A 22,916-nucleotide genomic window follows, 5' to 3' on the forward strand; every position below is an offset into this window, starting at 1 on the left:
TCTAACAGAGGTATATCGAACAACAAGAGCAAAGGTTTCTTCGTAGTCAATACCTTTCTTTTGAGAAAATCCTCTAGCTACAAATTTGGCTTTATATTTTTTTATACTACCATCACCATCATGTTTAATTTTGAAGAGCCATTTTGAGGAAACAACTGATTTACCTTCTGGTCTAGGAACAATGTCCCAAACATCATTCTTCAAAATAGGTTGGTATTCTTATGCCATAGCATCTTTCCAAACTTGAAGACTAGAGGCTTCCTCAACACTAGTGGGTTTTGACTCAATGATTTCACTCATTAATGCAGCATAGATGGAGAATCTGTGTGGTCTTTTACTTTCCCTAAAGGTTCCTTTTGGTGTTGCAAAGCCTTCAGCCTCTTGTATCATTTTTCTTGCCGAAAGAGGTATTTTCCGGTTTACAACAATGTCTATAGGCACATCAGTAGGATCCAAGGTTTCATTTGGATTATTATCTTCCACAAGTTCACGAGTCTTCCTCTGAATCTCTGGAGTATGGTCTTCTTCCATGCTTTGAGGAGGTTCTTGATCTTCAATGTATATCTCATGAATGTCCTTGGATTTTCTGAAAGCAACATCTTGTTCAAAGATTACATCCCTACTTAATCAATATTTGTCCTGGAATATAAATCCTATAGGCTTTAGATGTTTCACTGTAGCCTACAAAAACTCCCTTCTTGTCTGAAGGTTTGAATTTTGATATTTTATCTTTGGGTATGTGTATGTATGCTGGGAAACCAAAGATTCTCAACTGACTTACATTAGGTTTTACTCCAATGAATGCTTTCTCAGGTGTTTTATTTCCCAAAATTTTGTGAGGGCTGCTATTTTGAATATAAACAGCAGTTCTAGAAGCCTCAACCCAAAAAGAGGTATCAAGATTTTGGTCATGTATCATGGCTTTGGTTGATTCTACAATGGTCCTATTTTTCCTTTCTGCCACACCATTTTGTTGAGGGTTATAGGGAACACTAAACTCCCTCTTAATCCCAGCATCACTACAAAAGTTTCTAAAGTTATAAGAGGTATACTCTCCTCCATTATCTGATCTTAAGGTTTTGATTCTTTTCCCTAACATATTTTCACTTAGGGCTTTGAATTCCTTAAACCTCATTAGTACTTCATTAGATTCTTTAATTTTCAAAAAAGATATCCAAGTTTTCCTAGAATATTCATCAATGAAAGTAACATAGTACAAGAGCCCAACTAAGGAATCTATTGTCATAGGCCCTCATAAGTCTAAATGAATAAGTTCTAAAACATATTTAGATCTACTTTCATTGTTATGAAAAGTACCTTTAGTGTTATTCCCCAAGGCACATCCTTTTTTAGGTTCCTTCACGTTCTTGGTTAATCTTGGGAAGTCATGTCACCATCTTTTCCGTCAATGGTAGAGCACAAAAATGAAGATGTCCCAATCTTCTATGCCAAATCTCACATGTATTTGAAGAATCATGAATTAGTGCTCGAGGAGAAGTAGTGCAAAGTTGATAGAGACACCCATGGCGAATTCCTATAGTTTGAGCCTTCTTGATGTTTGTCTTCTTGGGCCATGCTAGGACATTGCCATCCATGAAAGAAAATTGGTAACATAGGTCTTCTAGGGCTGATATGGAGACCAAGTCACGTTTGATCCCTTGTATGAATAATACATCAGTCAATTGTAAAGAGATGCCTGATTTTAGTTGTAAGGTAGAGGTCCCAACTCCTTTTACTAAATAGCTAGAGTCATCTCCAATGGTAAATTTCTCATTTGAAGTATTTTCCACCAAGTTATCTAGGTATTCTCTAAATAATGTGATGTGGCGTGATGTCCCACTATCAATTATCCATGTGTTGTGACTGGTAGCCACATAACTTGACAAAGCTTAATAGAAGTTGAATCCATCTGAATCTCCTTGAGGAAGGGTTTCGTCAACATGTGCAATGGAGACTTGAGGCATGGTCTTGGTAGGACATTTCATAGCATAGCGGCCATATTTGTCACAACTAGAACATTGTACTTTTGACATATCCTTCCTTCTCTAGGACGTAGAAACACCATTTGATTATTTGTCTTTCTTCCTTTTGAAGTATCCTTTCTTTCCCTCCTTCTTGGTGGAGTGTGTGGCTAGTACATGAATGTCCTCATTCGTGGAGCTTTGTCCAATCCCTCTTATGATTAGTCTCGACTCTTCTTGAATGCAATCATTTTTTAGACGATCAAACTTAGGAAGTTTAGATCGTGCACTTGTCCCCTGAATGAATGATTCCCAAGAAGAAGGGAGACCATTGAGGGCCAACATGGTTAACTCTTTACTTTCAATTGTGTGACCAATGGTGGAGATCTGATCTCTTATTTTTGTTATCCTCATGTAGTATGCGGTGATAGTTTCGCCCTTGATCATTTTAACATGGTGGAGTTGTTGCTTTAATGCGAGAGCTCTACTAGTATTATCTATCTCATACATACTTTTTAATGATTTAAAAAAATCATAGGTCGTTTCCAATTTTGAGATAATTGGTACAATATAGTCTTTTACTGCATCCACCAACATTTTCATGGCTTTTTTGTTCATTTTCATCCATTGAGGCTTTTCACTTCTTCATCAGGTACAGGTATAGCTTTCTTTACGAATTCATTTAATTTATTTTCTCTTAAAGAAAGCATGATCCTAAACTTCCAAGATACAAATTTGGAGGCTTCATCAAGTCAATCATCGAATCTAACACCATTCACCATTTTGATGTGTAGAAGAGAGTTAAAGAAATTCGTGAAGATATAGAGCGTAATCTCATCTATATAAGTCTTATCAGATCTTTTACTTATGCTGGCTCTGATACCATGTTAAAGTGGATCAGATTATATATATGCAACTTTTATTTTATAATATAATACTTATAAACAAAGATGTCAACTGCCATACATGCAAGGATGTGACTGTTGTATATTATTTCAACAATATTGATTGCTCTTGTTTATCACATTTACCTTGCCTTTGATCCAAGTAGTTGCAAATTACAAAACGCGATACACACAAGTGGTTATCTCTTCCACGGCTATCACCTTTTCCATATTGTCGGTCTGCTATCTGTCTTTGTCTTGTGCCTTTGCTTCCATCAACAGTGAGGTATTTAAAGCAATGGTGGTCCACAAAGGAGTCACAACTCATTGTGGAACCGACATGATTCCTCAAGGAGTCGTGACTCCTATGTGGAGTCACGTCGGCATCCTTAGACTAAAGCATAACCCGTGATAATATCGTCGGGTTTTCATGAAATATAATCAATCAACCAAATTGATAGTGATATGCTACCATTTACAATGAGTCATTATTGTCAATAATCAAATTATATGCCAAAAATGTGGTCTTCAACCTGCAAGAAGAAAAACACTTCAAACACACCAATGAAGCATTACATTAGAGTTAGAAATCATAAACAAGTTAGTGGATCTAAAACTCCTAAAATCGCCTCATTGCCCTCTATCTCTAAATATCTTTAACATTCAAGGTGGCCCTCACTTGGAAGAGCGCTTGATCTCTTAGATGACAACCTAGAGAACGATATTTTAGTGATGTGCTAAGATCAAAATGGATGCAACTAAAATCTTAGCTAAGATGAGATGATGGATGAAGATAGGATGTAAGATGTAACACTAGATGATTAAGATGCTAAATGTATTCCAAATTGAAGATTAGATGATGCTAGATGAGTTAATTAAAGTAGATGAGTATAAAATACTATGAGATGATATGCAATTAACTAGATGATATGCTAAAATGAAGCTAAAACGCTAATACAAATGGTAAATGGCTTGGATGCTTGAAGATGGCTTGAATGCTTGAAGATGACAAGATAAGCTCCTTAACCTGCAAAATTACTATAATTTAGATGCACAAGATTGAGATATGAATTGAAGGAGAAATGGGCTCTATTTATAGAAGAATTAGAGAATTTGATGGCCAAGATTGAATTGGCTTAAGGAGGGTCAAGATTGAAAGTTATCAATCCATGTGAGATTTTCAACCCAATCCCATATTGACAAGTGCCACCATGAGATTGCTTGAGAGGAGAGGGAGGCATTAAATGTTTTAGAAGACTTAATGGTTAATCTCATGTGGACAAATTCATGGAATAAAGATTTTATCCAAAGAATAAGGATATTGTCCAATGGACAAAATCTTGTGCAAAGCTCAATGTGTTGAAAATGTGAAATTTTTTAAGAGCATTAAAAGCTCTTTGGAGACCTTGGAGGTTATCTTGTTGGAAGTTAGATAACCTTCAAGACTTTTGTGAAAGTCCTACAAATTTAGGGAACTCAAAAAAGTTAGCTTGTTGAAAAGATAAAACTTTAAATGCATTTAGAAGACTTTCTTCCAAAATTAGAAGTGACTTCCCCAAAATTTAGGGATGTGACCATGATAGAAGAATTAGATTAATTAAGTGGGTTTTGAGAGGTTCTAAAATAATGCTTAGGAAGTTAATGGAAAATGTAAGAGAATGCAAGTGGGAGAAATAGGAATTTTTAATTAAAATAAAAAGATTTATTTAAACTAAAATAAATGCAACTTGCATTTGGATAGATATTTAAATAAATATTAATTTATTTAAATGTGAATGTGAATTTTGGATTTTATTTAAATAAATCTTAATTTATTTAAATGAGAAAAAGGGGATAAAGCATTAAATGCTTGAAGACTTTGAGGGAAACCATTAAAGGCTTAAAAAAACTTTAAAGGAAACCATTAAAGGTTTGAGAAGACTCTAGAAGGGAGTCATTAAAGGCTTGAAAACTTTAAGGGAAGCCATTAAAGGTTTCAAGTGGGTGGGGATAAATAGGATTTCAAATAAATAATTTTTTATTTAAAATTATGGTGCAACTTGCATTTGTAGGAAAATGCTAGTGGGTGGAGGAAAATACATTTTTTAAGATAAAATAAAAGATTTATTTTAGTCAAAAGGAGATGCAACTTGCATATGTTGTAAAATGCAAGTGGGGTGAGGAAAATGAGGATTTTTAATTAAATGTAGATTTAATTGAATGGGAAAGGGGATTTTAATTAAATTTTGAATTTAATTAAAATAGAAAGGGGATTTTAATTAAATGTTGAATTTGATTAAAATGGCTAGAAGGGGATATTTAACTAAATGTAGAATTTAATTAAAATGGCTAAAAGGGGATATTTAATTAAATGTTGAATTTAATTAAAATGGCTAAAAGGGGATATTTAATTAAATGTTGAATTTGATTAAAATGGGTTAGATAGAAGAAAGGGGGAATTACTTAAATCTTTAATTTGATTAATGGTTGATTAGAAGAAAAATGATATTGATTAAACCTTAGTTTAGTCAATAGGAGGATTAGGGTAATTAAACAAATATAAACTCATTTAATTAGTTGTGCAATTTTTAGGTGTCTACATTTTGCCCATCTTTGAAGTAACGTGTGACCACATGTTGATTCAGATAAAAATGCTTGATTTGTCGTCATTTTTTTTTTCAATATGATGATGCTTGTCCAAAATGTCGATATGATGCCCTAGATATGAAAAATTGTGTCGATATGAAATTCGATGATAGAACCAATGTTGATATGAAACAGATATGATGATGCCCCCTCGAGAGATTGTTTGTGCCTTAAGGTCATGAAGGATCTACTGAAAGAAGAAGAATGTTATAGTAAAGATAGAATAGTGAATAGATTGATGACATGCATGGGTTTGATTGGATTGATAAGGTTGATCAAATTGATTGGATTAATAGAATTAATAAGATTGACATCAAGTCTAGTTTCGGAAATGACACCTCCTGTATAAGAGAAAGATGATCAAAGCGTATGGTTTCAGGAACGATATATCTTGTATAAGACATGATCAAAATGTCTAGTTTCAGGAAAGATACATCCTGTATAAGACATGATAGATGAGAATTGGATAAATGATGAAGATATGAAGTTGAAGAAATACTCCATGATGATGTGATGGATATGCATGAGATGGATGTAACAATGAAATATGATGATGCAACTAAATGCAATTATATGCCACTAAATACAATGATTAAAATGATATGCTACTAAATGCAATCTAATATGCACATTAACATGATAATGCAACTAATGCTTGATATGTTATACAATGATAATGCAACTATTGCAAGATTAAAATGCATTCTCGTTCCCAAATGTTGCCATCTGTTTGGATCAAATTTTCAGTGCTTCCTTTGTTTTCGTCATCAAGCCTTGATATGTTTAAATTTGATACAAGCATCATGGTATAATTAAACTATAATGACCTGAGTATAACTTACATGGATTTTGATATTGCAAGATAGCACAAGCGTCTAGGTATAATTGAACCAAGACAACCTGAGTGTTGCTTGCTTAAACGTACAAGATCAAACAAGAGTTAACCTTAAGCCAATCTAAATCTGAAATGTCCTCGGCGATATGCCACCTAATTGCTTTGTAGGACAAATTTGCATGGTAAAAGGTTTCACTCACATATAGCAGACAAATAAAACATCACATTCATTCCTTGCTTCTCTAGTCGTGAGACATCCTGGAGGTGCTCATGAGATATGATAAGCAAAAGATCAAAACCACAAGTAAACATGCATGCTATTTGAAATGTATTTTTGTCACATAAAACATCTTGCAAGTATGATCTTTTCTTAGTTGTAATCAGTTCAAAGAGCCTTGATGTTTTTGTTGGCATATGGACACTCCAATGAGACATTGTATGTGATTGAAGGTTTTGTCATTGATGGCAACCTTGCAATCCTATGGCACCGGCAAGACATCATACCAGCAAAGCTTTACACAGGCAAGATAGTGCACCGGCATCAACAAGATCACTCTACACCGGCACCGGCACCGGCACAGAAGAAAAGATGTATACTGGCATAGAGGCCGACAGGGTTTTTGATATGTAATATTTTGTTTAAGTAAGACGACTTGGCAAATTGTAAAATGACTCTTGTATATAAATGAGATCATTGTAGACATTTAGAGAGGTAATGTAGCGAGCATAAAGAAAATTATTAGGTAGACCTAATGTGCGAATTATAGGTCAAGGGTATATGTAAAGAACAGAGCAAGAACCAATACTGAATCTGGCATTGGAGATGCTATTGTAAAGCAGTACAAGTCATTGGATTAGTATAATCCTTATTGTAAGTCAGTGTGACTTCTCATTGAACAGTGACATTTAGGTAGTTGGCCTTCCTACATGTGCAAGACCCTATTGTAAGAAATATTCTCTTATTGACCAGTAAGTGAATATTGTGGATCACAAATCCCACCGAGGTTTTTCCCACATCGGGTTTCCTTGTTAAACATCTTGTGTTATGGTGTTCTTTTCATGTGGATGTTTTTGATTCTGTTTATTGCATTAATTCTTGCATACCGGTATACTGTTATTTTATGTTCTGCATGTTTTAACTTAAGAAATTCTTATCACCGGTTAGATACTGATTCACCCCCCCCCCCCCCCCTCTCAGTATCTGTGGGAATCCTAACAATTGGTATCAGAGCTTGGTCCTCTATTTTCAGAAGCCTAACAGCTTGATTAAGATCTTGACACCGGTAAAGATGGAAAATCTGATGAAGCAACTTGAAGGAGCTCTTACTAACTATGATGCAGAGGAGTTGAAAAATATCAAATTAGAAGATGATTTAAGAGCAGCTCAGGATATCATTCAGGCACTTCAAGAAAATCTTACTGTTGCAAGAAATAAAAGAAGAGAACTTTGTGAAAAATTACAAAATGAGAATGATGAAAAGGAATCGCTTAATGACATGATAAGCAAGCTGAAACAAGAGAACATGACAACAAAAAATGAAATGCATGATATGACTATGAGATTTTGCAAAGAGATTGAGGATAGAAAGAAGAATGAAGAAGATTTGACCAGAAGACTAAGTGATGCAGCAAATGAGAATACAAGACTTAGCTATGAAAATGACATGTTGAAGACAGATCTGATGCATACTCAGAATGACTCAAATGAACTGATGAGACAAAAAGAAATCTTGAAAAGGGAATTGGAAACTGCAAATCAACATAAAGAAAAATTCAAGAAAAGCTCAGAAGAATTTGGTACCTTATTGAAGAATCAAAAACCTAAAGGTGACACTTCTGGAATTGGCTTTGAAGTTGGTGAAAGCTCCAGTACTGCAAATACTCAGGATCACAGCAAACTGGTAAGACCACCTAATGCTTATAAATTCAATGGAAAATGCTTTAACTGTAGTAAGTATGGTCATAGGGAAAATGAATGTAGATCTAGGAATTATCAGAATATCAATACATCCACCAGTCAATGTTCAAAATGCAACAAAGTTGGTCATAACTCTGAAAACTGCAGAATGAATGTGAGATGTTATGTTTGTGGAAGATTTGGACATTTATCTAATCAATGCAGAACACAAACCGGCATAGGTTATGGGAAAGCTATTCAAAAAAATAATATAACTTGTTATGCATGTAACAAGAGCGGGCATATTGCTAAATTTTGTAGAAGTAAAGGTACACCGGTAGACAACAAAAGTGCTAGCTTGAAAGGTAAAGAAAAACTTGAAGAGGTTAAGCAAGAATTCTCGAAGAAATGGATTAGAAAAGCTGATCTAAATATTGGGAATACTCCTCCACCGGTAGAACCAACAAATGCTCCACCGACAGGACAAAGCGGTGCTCCACCGGCAGGAAGTTCTTCATCTAATTGAAGAAAATTTCCTTGAGGGTTTGGCAAACTAATGACACATGTGCTATTATTCCCTCGGTTAGAGATAAGAAGTTGAAAATTACTTATTACTAGCAAACAATGTTAAGTGAATACTTAACTGGCATGCAATTAATGTGGTAGATAGCGAAAAGACATTATAAAAATAAGGTTTTGGCTCCATTTCATTTCACCGTGATTTCAAACTTTCAGAGAGCGCGAGCTAAGGCATTTCGAGCAAGAAGCAAGCACACTCCAAGCAATCATCCATCCAAGATAGAAAAAGGTATTTAATCATGGCATCCACCTCTGCAATTGAATACATAGCAAACCCTACTGTTCTGGAAGTAATTAAAAAACCTAGGCCTGTATTTCAGTTAGTCGTCGAGATAGCAAAGAAGGATGATACCTTAGGTGCATTTTCTCAAATTCCTAAAGGTGTTGTATATGCTGAAGACCCTAGAATGTACATCCACTACAACATTGAAGAGTTAGGAGATGAGGAAATCAAAACCATGTATAATACCAAGATATGTAATGATACCAGCAATGTTAAAGCTGAACACAAGGTTATTGAAACCCTAGGATTCACAGAAATCATTAGCATTCCTGAATTTCCTAAGGATGTGATTAGGATAGTGTTAAGCAGAGTTCATGGAGAATTTTTTTGGTTAGATACAATTCATAAGATTACCAAGGAAGCGGTAAAGGCTATCATAGGGTTACCGACCACCGATAAAAAACCTGACAAAAACAAGAAGGTTTCCAATGATTTAGTCATAAACCTAACAAGTGCAACATTCGATAAGAGATCTCTAAGGGTTAATGATGTAAAAGATATCAATGTGAGATTCATAAGTATGATATTAGGTTACAAAGCCACTCATGCTAATAGACTTAACTCAGTTTCAAGTTTATGCATTAAGAGTGCTTATGAAATGGTAACAGACAATGCAAAAATTGACATCTGTGAATGGTTAAAAGATGAACTGATAGACAACCTTGGAAAGATAAAGAGGGATAAGAAAGGAACTTTCAGATTTGGAAATCTGTTAGTATGCCTAATGCTTCATATAACAAAACAGGTTCCCGGTATAGGATATAAAGAACTAGGATATGACATACCGGTAGGAAAGCAATTGACATGAACTGTTTAATACCATGGGTGAGAACAAGGAAAACAACATTCATGACTTTTTTCCAAGCATTGAAGACAAAAATGAAGAAAAGAATAAGGTTATCTTAGAAAATTGTAGACAAATACAAAGATGGTATATGCTTTGTTATTAAGAAAGATGAAATATGGATGGAAGCAGTCATCCCAAGGACAATCTGGGTAACCGAAATGGGCTATGAGACAAATGACCACATAGTTGAAACTTATGCTAAAGCACTTTTGGAAGCCCCCAAAGAACCTAAGGAAGAAGTATTTGGTAGTGTTGAAACCATAGAAAGCCAAATACAGTCTAAGAAAAGAGTAAAGAAGGTAGAGGCATTAGTGAGGAAAGGATCTAGACAAGCAAAGGTCATTAAGGAAGATGTATTAAAGAAAACTGGCATAACAGAAGATGAGTTGGCAGCCCCACAACCTGAAGCTCATCTATCACCGGTAGGTACTTCTTCGGAAGGTGACATACCAGTAACTTTTTAAAAAGTTGTTAGGAAAAGAGATCCCTCACCGGCAACCACTCCTTCACCTAGAAGGACAAGGCAGAAGCAACAAGCAGTGAGATCTCCGGTGAGAAAGGTCACACCTAAGAAGAAGCTAACCCCTAAAAAAAAGAAAAAGACAAAAACTGACTTGGCACCTCTAGACATATTGCTAAATGAGATCACAGAGGAAGGAAAATTGAAAAACATAGAGAAAATTTATGACACTCTATCTACTGATGAGAAAGGGCAAGTTGAGGAAAGTGTAATATTGCATATGGACATGTACAAAAAGTTTTTGATGGAAGTTGTCAATGAAATTCCTGATGATTTGTACAAAAGACTTGAAGCCAGAAGGCAAGCAGTGATTGAATTAGACAAGAAAATAAAAATAGAAAAACTACTTGCTGTATATCCGGTAAACTCTCCAAAGGAAATTGATGATTTGATTGCTTAGGCAAACTAGACAGTTTTCTCTACTGCACACCGGCATATTTCACTGATGGCAGGAAGAGTTACTGAAGTTACAGAGGAAACAAAAGATGGTTGGGACATATTCCTGGTTGAGAAGGAAAAACAAGAAGAATACAGGAACCCTAAGCCTATTAAAGTATATCAGAAGGATAGGGACAAAGGGAAAGGCAAAGTTGGTGGACCTCCAAGCATAAAGGTTAAAGACAACCTACCTCCACCTGTGAAAATTACAACCACTGAAGACCAACCGGCAACAGAAAGAATGGATGTAGAGGATAGCAATCCAAATCCTGAAGTCCCATACACTGTAAATGTTGATACCCAAAAGATCAACATAACAGTTGACAAAGATACAACTGACAAATCCGATATGGCTAAAGAGCCTCCGGTAACAGGAGATACAAACAAACCGGCAGAGGATACAGGGAAAGAGATGGAATCTGAGGCACAAACAAAGAAACCAACAGAGCTAAAGGCTCTAGAACAAGTTCACAAGGAAACAGTGCCACCGGTAAGCAATGAAGCAGGAAAACCAGTGCTAAAAGAAATGCAAACACAAACTGACCTGCCAGAGGTCAATACAAGCATAGTCACTTCCACCGATACTCAGTTTGTTGGGTCATCATCATCAACATTCAAGTCAACAAATGTGACTGAGGTATTACTTGAATCCATAAAGAAAATAACTGACTACAGTTCACAGGCTTATAAAGCAATAGATGATTCAATACCAATTTTGAAGATAATTGCTCCTAATTGTAATATAGATAATAAAGATTCTTTAGGACAATTGGATACATTATGTAAATACATTTCTAAAAATATTGAGAAAATAAAGGAAGAATCAGTAAAGGACATGGTAGAAAAGGAGAAACAGAAATTCTTTGAAGAAGAAATAAAGAAGTGTAACAGAGATTTTGACACACTTCTACCGGAACTATGTAGTTTGTTGAAAGAGTATAAAAATATGTATAAAGACACATGCAAAACAAACTTCTTGACTGTAGATATTGACAAGAAAATAAGCAAGACACGGGATGAGATAAATAAACTTGCAGACAATTTTGTCAACTCACCAGATTCATTATCTGTTTTTGAAGAAAAGTTAGCAAATTTTGAGGAAGAATTGCTTAAATAGGAAAGAGAGAAAGAGAGAATAATAAACAAGGCAAAACACTTGAGATCTAAACTGAGTCCCAGATTGGACTATTTAGCATCTCTGCGGAAGGAAATCTCAGAGGCATTAGCACAGGGAAGTAAAACACCGGCAGAGCATTTGTAGCATCTCACCGGTACTGTGAAGAGGACTGGAACAACAATAAAAGATAGCAAAAAGTTTATGGATAGTATAAACTTAATTTTGGGCGATCTTTTTCAGATAATAACTACCCAACTACAGGGTTGAGGATATGGGCAGATGTAACTACAAACTCTACTAACATCTTGACAACCTTTGTCATTGATGCCAAAGGGGGAGTAGTAGGATGAGAAAGTTCAAAGACAAGAATCATATGCTCAGGGGGAGCCCTTCATATTTTTGGTAAACATTTTTTGGTAAATTTTTGGACTACACATTATGGACACTTTTTGAAATTTCTCATGAGTGTTGCCATCAATGCCAAAGGGGGAGATTGTTGGCATATGCACACTCCAATGAGACATTGTATGTGATTGAAGGTTTTGTCATTGATGGCAACCTTGCAATCCTATGGCATCGGCAAGACATCATACCGGAAAAGCTTTACACAGGCAAGACAGTGCACCGACATCAACAAGATCACTCTACACCAGCACTAGCACCGGCACAGAAAAAAAGATGTATACCGGCATAGAGGCCGACAGGATTTTTGATATGTAATATTTTGTTTATTATTGTAAGCCGACTTGGCAAATTGTAAAATGGCTCTTGTATATAAAGGAGATCATTGTAGACATTTAGAGAGGTAATGTAGTGAGCATAAAGAAAATTATTAGGCAAACCTAATGTGTGAATTAGTCAAGGGTATATGTAAAGAACAGAACAAGAACCGATACTAAATCTGGCATTGGAGATGCTATTGTAAAGCAGTACAAGTCATTGGATTAGTATAATCCTTATTGTAAGTCAGTGTGACTTCTCATTGAACAGTGAGCTCTAGGCAGTTGGCCTTCCTGCATGTGCAGGCCCCTATTGTAAGAAATATTCTCTTATTGGCCAGTAAGTGAATATTGTGGGTCACAAATCCCACTGAGGTTTTTCCCACACTGGGTTTCCTCGTTAAACATCTTGTGTTATGGTGTTCTTTTCATGTGGATGTTTCTGATTCTGTTTATTGCATTAATTCTTGCATACCGATATACTATTATTTTATGTTCTGCATGTTTTAACTTAAGAAATTCTTATCACCGGTTAGATACTGATTCACCCCCCCCCCTCTCAGTATCTGTGGGAATTCTAACAGTTTTCCCTCTCGTGTTTTCGCTCTTACGTTGATATGTTCCTCGTTGATTGCCATAATCCTTGTTTTTTTCTTAATGCGCGTTTAATCTAATGCTAAAACTCAAAGGCGAGATGCTCCTAGAAAGGTCAGTATTTTGCCCTCGCTTTATATACTACTCGATATGGATATGGACAACTGATCACCAAGCCATGGTAGGATATGATGCAGATAACTGTTTAGATAAGCAAGGACAGTGACTACGCTACTTGTATGTCTGGTATAGGTGTTGCGTGACAAAGTCTACTTTGATGGCCATTGGCCTAGATCAAATGGTGCCAAGATATGTACAAGCACTTATAGATGAAGGAGCTTCTTATTACAAGTAGTGTTTATTGCCATGTTTTCACCACTTGTTTTTACTGCACTTTTTTATTTGATTTTCGATTTTTTTCTAATTTTCTTGCTTTTTTAATTAATTTATTTTTTGTGTCACAAAGCACTTGTTTGCCAAGTTTTCACCATAGTGACGATTTTGAGAGCTTTTTTATTTTTATTTTTTTTGCTTGCTTTTTCGCTTCATCCGTGCATTGGACGACTCAGGTGTAGAACTTTTTTAGATGAATTCTATTGGTAGGCTCGTCGAGCACATCCCCATCTGATGTTGATAGTTGATAGGTGGATTGATTAACAAGACTCGATGATTGATAGGAATGTCTGGTTTCAAAGAGTGAGTACCACGTATAAGACCGATCTGTCTGGTTTCGAGTGTACCTATCCCTATATAAGACATGTTGATGTTGATAGATTTCGAGTGATGAATTGATTAACAAGACATGTGATCAGTTTGATTGCAAACTTTGAGAATTTTTATTAAAAATAAATATCAAAGAAGTGAGGAAAACTAATGTGGGTATAGCACGTGCATGCATCACACGTCCACCGAGGTCGCGTTGGTATGAATCATGATTGTCGATATGGGTCATGTCGATATGTTTTAAAGGTCGATATGGATCAAACTGATTGTCAATATGGGTCAATAAGTCGATATGGGTCCTGATTCGATATGGGTCTTGATTTGATATGAGTCCTGATTCAATATGGGTTCTGATTATCGATATGGATCCTGATTGTGTTATGATGCTTGATTCTGATATGTTTCTGGATTTCGATATGATTCTCGATTGATTGAATGATCTTTGATATGATACTTGTGTGATTGATATGAAACGTAATTTTGTTATGGTTCATTAATTGTGATATGATACTGAACTTCGATATGTTGCTTGATTTTGATATGGGACTCTGGTTGACTGATATGGTACTTGATTTTTGATATGAGTCCTGATATGATGTTGATTGATTCTCAATATGATGTTTGGTTTCAATATGGATCTTGTTTTGGTTTGCGATATGGGACTGATCGATTGAGTCTCGATATCAAGCTTAGTTTCAATATGGTTCCTATTGTTGATTTGATGGATGGGACATGCATTCATGCTTTGATTTTCAATTTTGTTCATGATTTTTTTCTATTTTTAGTTTTTTTTAAAGATATTTCTGATTTTTTGAGCTTTTTGGATTAGAAGAAAGATGTATTTGGTTGCCCCAATGTATAGCAAGACGAGAAATGGATGAATGAATTGTTGAGGTGGAAATAGATAAGAGAAGATGAAGTTATCTTATGAGCTTTTTGAAATAATGTTTTTGTCCTTAGTTTTGATCAAGATCAAGGATGGAAAAGGGGATATGGATTGAGATAGGATATGGATATGGATAGGAGAAACAAGATCATAGATAGTGATAGATGATGAAAGAAATGGATAGTTAGGATAGATGGTGTGGATAAAAGGGTATGGATAAGGTGAAGCAAGATCATAGATAGCACTGGATGATGGAAGCAATGAATAGATAGGATAGATGGTATGGATAAAGTGAAGCAATAATGAAAAAAGGTAATGGATATTGAAGGGGATAATGGGAGATATGGATAGGAAGAATAGAGTGGATGAACTTTGCCCCCAAGCATAGAGGTTTCCAATTGCAAAGAGGTGATATGTAAGATTATCACAATATTTAGCACCACCTAAATAAGTGTTGCTGGACTTTTCAAAGATAGAGAACCAACCCACACTTAGAACCTCCGAAAAAATTCAACCGAACATATCTAGCAACTAGGAACCATACTCAAAAGGGAAGAAGAATCCCAAACTGAATCAAGGTACTTAGTCTTTGATTACCCATGTGTGTGCAATTGGGTTCATTTCGGTTCATATGATCATTGTAATCTTCAAAATCCAACATGGCTAGCTACATGAGTTACCCTGACATCAAAAGCATCCTGGATAGAGCCTCGCTGCCAGTAAGCGTCCATAGCTCCAACGAGGTTATCATTGTAATATCACAAACACTACTCCATTGTCATCCAAGCGTCCATAGCCCAGATGGAGTTATTCGCATGTTCCCATAGCCAAGCATTTTGATATTTTATTTTTATTGCATTTGTTTTTTCTTGATATTTCTTTTATTGCTCGTGCTTTTGATATTGCCTTCTTCTCCTCTTATTTTGCTTCCATTGGCTTGTAAGTGATGAAACTTAGGTGGGTTTGATAATTACAGTGGCGCTGAAGCAAGATTTTAGATTTTTCACTAGCCATGTCTTCAACTAAGAGATCACAATGATTTAGAGCAATTGATTAAGTTTATGAGATATAGTAATCAAAACATGTCAGTGCCAAGATACGATAAGTGGTTCTTTTCTGGATTGAGTGTGTATCCCAACCAAAAGAAAATGTTACAGAGGAAAAAACCTCAAATTCTAAAGCGTTTCATGAATAGATATCTAGGAAATTGATTGAACATGAGATTCGAGCATGGGCAAGCATGTGACAAAATGACACAAATGCCTATTTCACAGATGATAAATTTATGCAAAGGATTGAATGAAAGGGATGGAAGGACATAAAATAGGTGTTGGATAATAGATAGAATGTTTGAAGATTTGTGCAAGGATAGATGGAAATGTATTCAAGATGAATGTTGGTACACAACTCAAGAAGTGATGAAGAGATGGAAGAAAATCAAATTTTGGGACATAAGGACCCAAAATAGATAAAGGAAATGATGGAATAATAGTTTTGAAAAGATATTTGGATAGATGGTTGAAAGAAGTTCAAAGATATGTGTCTTTGTTGATCTTTCTTATGGATCATTTGAGGTGATGGATTGGTGGATGGAGGGAGGTAAGGACCCAAGATGGATGGAAGGGATGGAGAGTTTCACTTTGGAATGAAAGGACCTAAAATGGATTTGGAAGATGAAAGGATTCCTTGATCTTGATCTTGAATTGGAGTAGGATCATTTGAGTTTGTGCTTTTCTCTTGATTTTGAATTAGATTAGTGAAGGAGATGGAAAGGATATCATGCTCTTGCTTAGGAGGTGGATATTGAATGGGACTCTGCTCTTGAGATAAAAGGGGATCATCGTGGATCGAATACCAAAATCTTAGGGAACCATCATAAGATTCTTGATAGGTGGTATCTTGATAAAAAATGGGATTACATTGGAGAGCCATGATATCTTGATCTTGATTTAGGATAAGACTCATTTCCTTGGAATAGGCTTCTTCTTTTTCAAGCGATAAGGGATGGTCACATGAGTGATCAAATTTTCAGTTTAGATAGGTTGATGTTGTTGACTTGATGATACTTCATTTTGGATACTCAAGCTTACTAAGTCGAATAGAGGGTTTGTTCGATAGGCCCCTATGACAAAACACATCAAATGATATGGATAAAGTCTCCCGATATGGAAACTTGATTTGACTGACTAAAACACCCAGCTAAATATTGTTATCATTGAGATAGTTGGATGATAAACTCTTGATCACTTGGTTTGATACTCCCCTAATCTTGTTGGATGAAAGTCTTGCCTAAAGATACTTGAAATGTTGATAACCACCTCCAAAAGTGTTTTGTTGGATTTGAAAATTCTCATCTCTAATTGTTGTTTTGATTAATTTACAATATATTTTAATGTTTATGACAAGAAGACATAGCACACATGAAAACAATGGTCATGCCTATGCTAAACATTGAGTGTATGTTTTGTGAGGATGTTTTCAAATCCCCGATGTTATCACTGGTTTGATTTACAACAAAAGACACATCAAATAGACTCTTTATTCAAAAGATCATTGACAATATCATTGTCCACTAGTCTCAATACTCCGTCAGCTCAAACAGCCTTGTCACCCCTTGGAGGGCACCCATTTTTTTCTCTTTTTCCTGAAAATAACCCAAAGTGAATTGCTTCACAGTTGAGTAGTTATCTTGGGAGATATATGGTGAGTGTTCTTGGGGTGGATTCTTCCCCACCCTTGCACTATGATATTACCAATGTATGGCAACTGACTCGGTTCAAAGCTTCTAATGTTAAGGTTTGTAGTAAAGATTTCATTCAACGCGACAAATGATAAACTCAATTAAGAGGCTTCCTAACCTTTAGAACAAAAGCTTTTCGCATCACAAGGATACTAGGGGAAGGATATCAAATACACAATTTTGTTAGAGGGGATTTTCATCAACCTACACATTTGATTATAGTGGATTGGTAAACTTGGCGATAAAGTCGTTCCCCACTTGGGTCTTACCCTTCACACTAGCCCTTTCGAGGCTTCGGGAAGATAGGCCCTCTAAACATTTTAATGCTTTGAAAGTAAATAAAAAAAATGAAAAAGTGGATTTGGCTTTTTGATCACCCAATTAAGGGGAGAGCATATACCTACCACTTTAAGACAAAGTAAACAAAGTTTTTTTTGAACTTTCCAAAGCAATGATCTGCTAAGTCCTATTTTGGAGATGTTGCTCTTACAAGCATGGTGTTCTTTTTAACCCTTCATAGAAAAATGTGCGCTTCAAAACTTTGGAAAATAAACCTAATCAATAAAATAAAATTGTGTATTGGTCAACAAAATGAAAATCGTGTAACCAATCGCCATTTAAGTTCTTTTTAGTTTGCACCAAAATGAAAGTGAGATCCTTTTTAACTTTGCAAAAAATAAAGGTTTGTTTGTAGTTCTTTTTAACCTTTTGCAAAATAGGAAGTGAAGTCTTCTTTTAAACACCAAAGAAATGATGAGGTTCTTTTTAGTTTGCACCAAAATGAAAGTGAGATCCTTTTTAACTTTGCAAAAATAAAGGTTTGTTTGTAGTTCTTTTTAACTTTTTGCAAAATAGAAAATGAGGTTTTGTTTTAAACACCAAAGAAATGATGAGGTTCTTTTTATTTTGAACAAAAATGAAAGTGAAATCATTTTTAAATTTGCAAAAATAAAGGTTTGTTTATAGTTCTTTTTAACCTTTTGCAAAATAGAAAGTGGGGTCTTGTTTTAAACACCAAAGAAATGATGAGGTTCTTTTTAGTTTGCACCAAAATGAAAGTGAGATCATTTTTAACTTTGCAAAAATAAAGGTTTGTTTGTAGTTCTTCTTAACCTTTTGCAAAATAGAAAGTGAAGTGTTGTTTTAAACACCAAAGAAATCATGAGGTTCTTTTTAGGTCCATGAAAAATAAATGTCAGCTATTTTTTTTAAATCCCTTTGTAAAAGAAAATTTTGAGAAAAGAAATCAATATCTACTTTAACTCCTTGGAACCTGCAACAAAATATTAGACCTACAAAAACCTCTCAAAAAATTAATTCATATGGTGGGCTTTACAAGCCTAAAATTTCCTTGCATTAAAAAAAATTAGCTCTTTTCCTGTTACAAAAATGCTACTCTAAAGCAAGTATGCGTTATTCGGATGATTCCATGTGCTAAGAGAAAGTAAGACATATTAGATTAGAAAGGTCCACATAATGTATGCCAAAAATGTGGTTGTCAACCTGCAAGAAGAAAAACACTTCAAACACACCAATGAAGCATTGCATTAGAGTTAGAAATCATAACCAAGTTAGTGGATTTAAAACTCCTAAAATCACCTCATTGTAATCTATCTCTAAAGATCTTTAAGATTCAAGGTGGCCCTCACTTGGAAGAACACTTGATCTCTTAGATGACAACCTAGAGAACGAGATTTTAGTGATGTAGTAAGATCAAAATGGATGCAACTAAGATCTTAGCAAAGATGAGATGATGGATGAAGATAAGATGCAAGATGCAAGATTAGATGATTAAGATGTTAAATGTATACCAAATTGAAGATTAGATGATGCTAGATGAGTTAATTAAAATAGATGAGTATAAAATACTATGAGATGATATGCAATTAACTACATGATATGCTAAAATGACGCTAAAACGCTAATGCTAATGGTAAATGGCTTGGATGCTTGAAGATGGCTTGAATGCTTAAAGATAACAAGATGAGCTCCTTGGCCTGCAAAATGACTATAATTCAGATGCACAAGATTGAGATATGAATTGAAGGAGAAATGGGTTATATTCATAGAAGTATTGGAGAATTGGATGGCCAAGATTGAATAGGCTTAAGGAGGATCAAGATTGAAAGTTATCAATCCATGTGAAATTTTCAACCCAATCCCATGTTGACAAGTGTCACCATGAGATTGCTTGAGAGGAGAGGGAGGAGGCATTAAATGCTTTAGAAGACTTAATGGTTAATCCCATGTGGGCAAATTCATGGAATAAAGCTTTTATCCAATGAATAAAGATATTGTCCAATGGACAAAATCTTGTGCAAACCTCAATGTGTTGAAAAAGTGAAGTTTTGTAAGAGCATTAAAAGCTCTTTGCAGACCTTGGATTTTATCTTGTTGGAAGATAGACAACCTTCAAGACTTTTGTGAGAGTCCTACAAATTTGGGGAACTCAACAAAGTTAGCTTGTTGAAAAGATAAAACTTTAAATGCATTTAGAAGACTTTCTTCCAAAATTAGAAGTGACTTCCCCAAAATTTAGGGATGTGACCATGATAGAAGAATTGGACTAATTAAGTGGGTTTTGAGAGGTTCTAAAAGAATACATAGGAAGTTAATGAAAAATGTAGGAGAATGCAAGTGGGAGAAATAGGAATTTTTTATTAAAATAAAAAGATTTATTTAAACTAAAATAAATGAAACTTGCATTTGAATAGATATTTAAATAAATATTAATTTATTTAAATGTGAATGTGAATTTTGAATTTTATTTAAATAAATCTTAATTTATTTAAATAAGAAAAGGGGGATAAAGCATTAAATGCTTGAAGACTTTGAAGGAAACCATTAAAGGCTTAAGAAGAATTTAAGGGAAACCATTAAAGGTTTGAGAAGACTCTAGAAGGAAGCCATTAAAGGCTTGAAGAATTTAAGGGAAGCCATTAAAAGTTTCAAGTGGGTGGGGACAAATAAGATTTCAAATAAATAATTTATTTATTTAAAATTGTGGTGCAACTTGCATTTGTAAGAAAATGCAAGTGGGTGGAGGAAAATAAGATTTTTTTAGATAAAATAAAAGATTTATTTTAGCCAAAAGGAGATGCAACTTACATATGTTGTAAAATGCAAGTGAGGTGAGGGAAATGGAAATTTTTAATTAAATGTTGATTTAATTAAATGGGGAAGGGGATTTTAATTAAGTGTTGAATTTAATTAAAATAGAAAGGGGATTTTAATTAAATGTTGAATTTGATTAAAATGGCTAGAAGGGGATATTTAATTAAATGTTGAGTTAATTAAAATGGCTAAAAAGTGATATTTAATTAAATGTTGAATTTAATTAAAATGGCTAAAAGGAGATGTATAATTAAATGTTGAATTTAATTAAAATGGCTTAGATAGAAGAAAGGGGGAATTAATTAAATCTTTAATTTGATTAATGATTGATTAGAAGAAAAGGGATAATGATTAAACCTTAGTTTAGTCAATAGGCAGATTAGGGTAATTAAACAAATATAAATTTATATTCATTAGTTGTGGGTGTCTACAAAAAGAATATTATGAATAATTAGTAACACAAGGTTGTTACTAATTATTCATAATATTGATTATAATATTAATCATAATATTAACCAGTCAATAAATGTATGGTTACATAGATAAATATATATCTATATGTGATTAGAATAATAAGGATAGGTTTACGGATAAATACAAGACAAATGTCTAAGGTCATAAGGCCAATTAGACATTTGGTTCATCTGACCGACGCTATCTATTTTAACACATGCAATGATGCCCCTCTTACAAAGGAGATGTCAATGAGGGGATTTCCTACCCTCAAGATAGCAAGACCTCAAGGAGCAAATGAGCCCAACACTATCTCACTTAACCGGTGCTCTGGTGAACCAGGGAGATCAAAGTAAAGAAGAGGGAAAAGGAGAACTAAACAAAACTTACAAACATAAATGACCAAATAACAAACATCTAAGGGAATTTCACTAGACGTTGTAGCAATATCAACATACTAAGGACGAACAAGCTTAAAAAGAAGAGGCTCGAAAAAAATTATGTTGACTTTTAACTATGGTTTTACCTTGCGAGACGTAGTGCTATATCTGAGTCCAGTATCTTAGGAATCTTTAGATGTATTGGATTTACCTTGTATTTACCGATATTAGAATCAGTGAAATCGAAAGACCCCTAGTCATCACCTAAACATGCATTCTTCTTAGATGGAGAAGAAGATTTAGCTGGAGACAAAGTAGGAATTAATTGAATACGCATGAAATTAGGACTTTCCAATTTAGGAGGATCTACCTTTGGAGAATACTCTTTGGGAGGATCCTATTTCTTAGGTGATTCTTCTTTAGATACAACTTCCTTCTTTGTGGCTTCCTCTTTAGGGGATACCACAAAAGAAAAAGTAGTTACATTAGAAGACAATGATGGATTGTAATTCTGAAAAGACAGTGTAATCATAGTCTGACATAAAATTGCCATTTGACATAAGTGAATAAATTCAGAGTCAATTGATTGGAACTACCTAATTATTAGAAAAAAAAACTTAACAAAAAATGAAGGGTAGATAAAAGTGCTCCCAAAGCGTGCAGCCATGGTCTACCTAGAAAAAGATTATAAGGTAGAGGCCCTAGCATTAGATATACTAGGGTTGGAATAGTAACTAGTCCAATCTTTATAGGTAAAACAATAGTGCCCAAAGCAGTCTTACCAGTATTATCAAAGCCATGAATAAACAAAAAAGATGCAGCAAGAGCATTCGGTTCAACCTTGCTTTTCGGCAATAAGTCCAAACTACAAACGTTTAGTACTCAACCAGTATCAACGAGAGTCTATCTAATACAAACACCATTCACATAAACAATTGTCATGAATGAATCTACTAGAATCCTCACTTTCGAAGGCAGAAATCCATGTGGATAGAAAGTAATATTCGGCATATCCAAAAGAATATGATCCATCAACGCAGTCAAATCCCTCGGCTTAGTGGAAGAAGGTAAGGGAATCTTTTGAAGAGCTTCCTAAAGCATACCACGATACACCAAAGCAATCTGAAGCAAATCACATAATGAGATCTTAGCCGAAGTAACACAAAGTTTCTCAATAAGATTATAGTCAGCAAGTTGCTTAGCTACGAGCTTAAGTGTGTAAGAAAGGTCACCTTGAGAAGGCAATAAAGAAGTACTAGGTTGATCGACATTCTGCTTGTTTCATCTTGTATTATAGGTATGAGCAACACCATTATAAGAA

General features: G+C 34.8%; 1 protein-coding gene across 1 annotated transcript in view; it reads right to left on the reverse strand.

Moving 5' to 3' along the window:
- Positions 1-219: 219 nt before the first annotated feature.
- LOC131857013 (uncharacterized) overlaps positions 220-22,916 on the reverse strand; it is a 35,699-nt gene continuing 13,002 nt past the window's right edge. Inside the window, exon 3 of the mRNA XM_059208999.1 lies at positions 220-586. Coding sequence (XP_059064982.1) covers positions 220-586 — 367 coding nt within the window. The remainder of the gene's footprint in view (positions 587-22,916) is intronic.

This window comes from Cryptomeria japonica, chromosome 7, assembly GCF_030272615.1.
Source record: "Cryptomeria japonica chromosome 7, Sugi_1.0, whole genome shotgun sequence".
Lineage (NCBI taxonomy): Eukaryota > Viridiplantae > Streptophyta > Pinopsida > Cupressales > Cupressaceae > Cryptomeria > Cryptomeria japonica.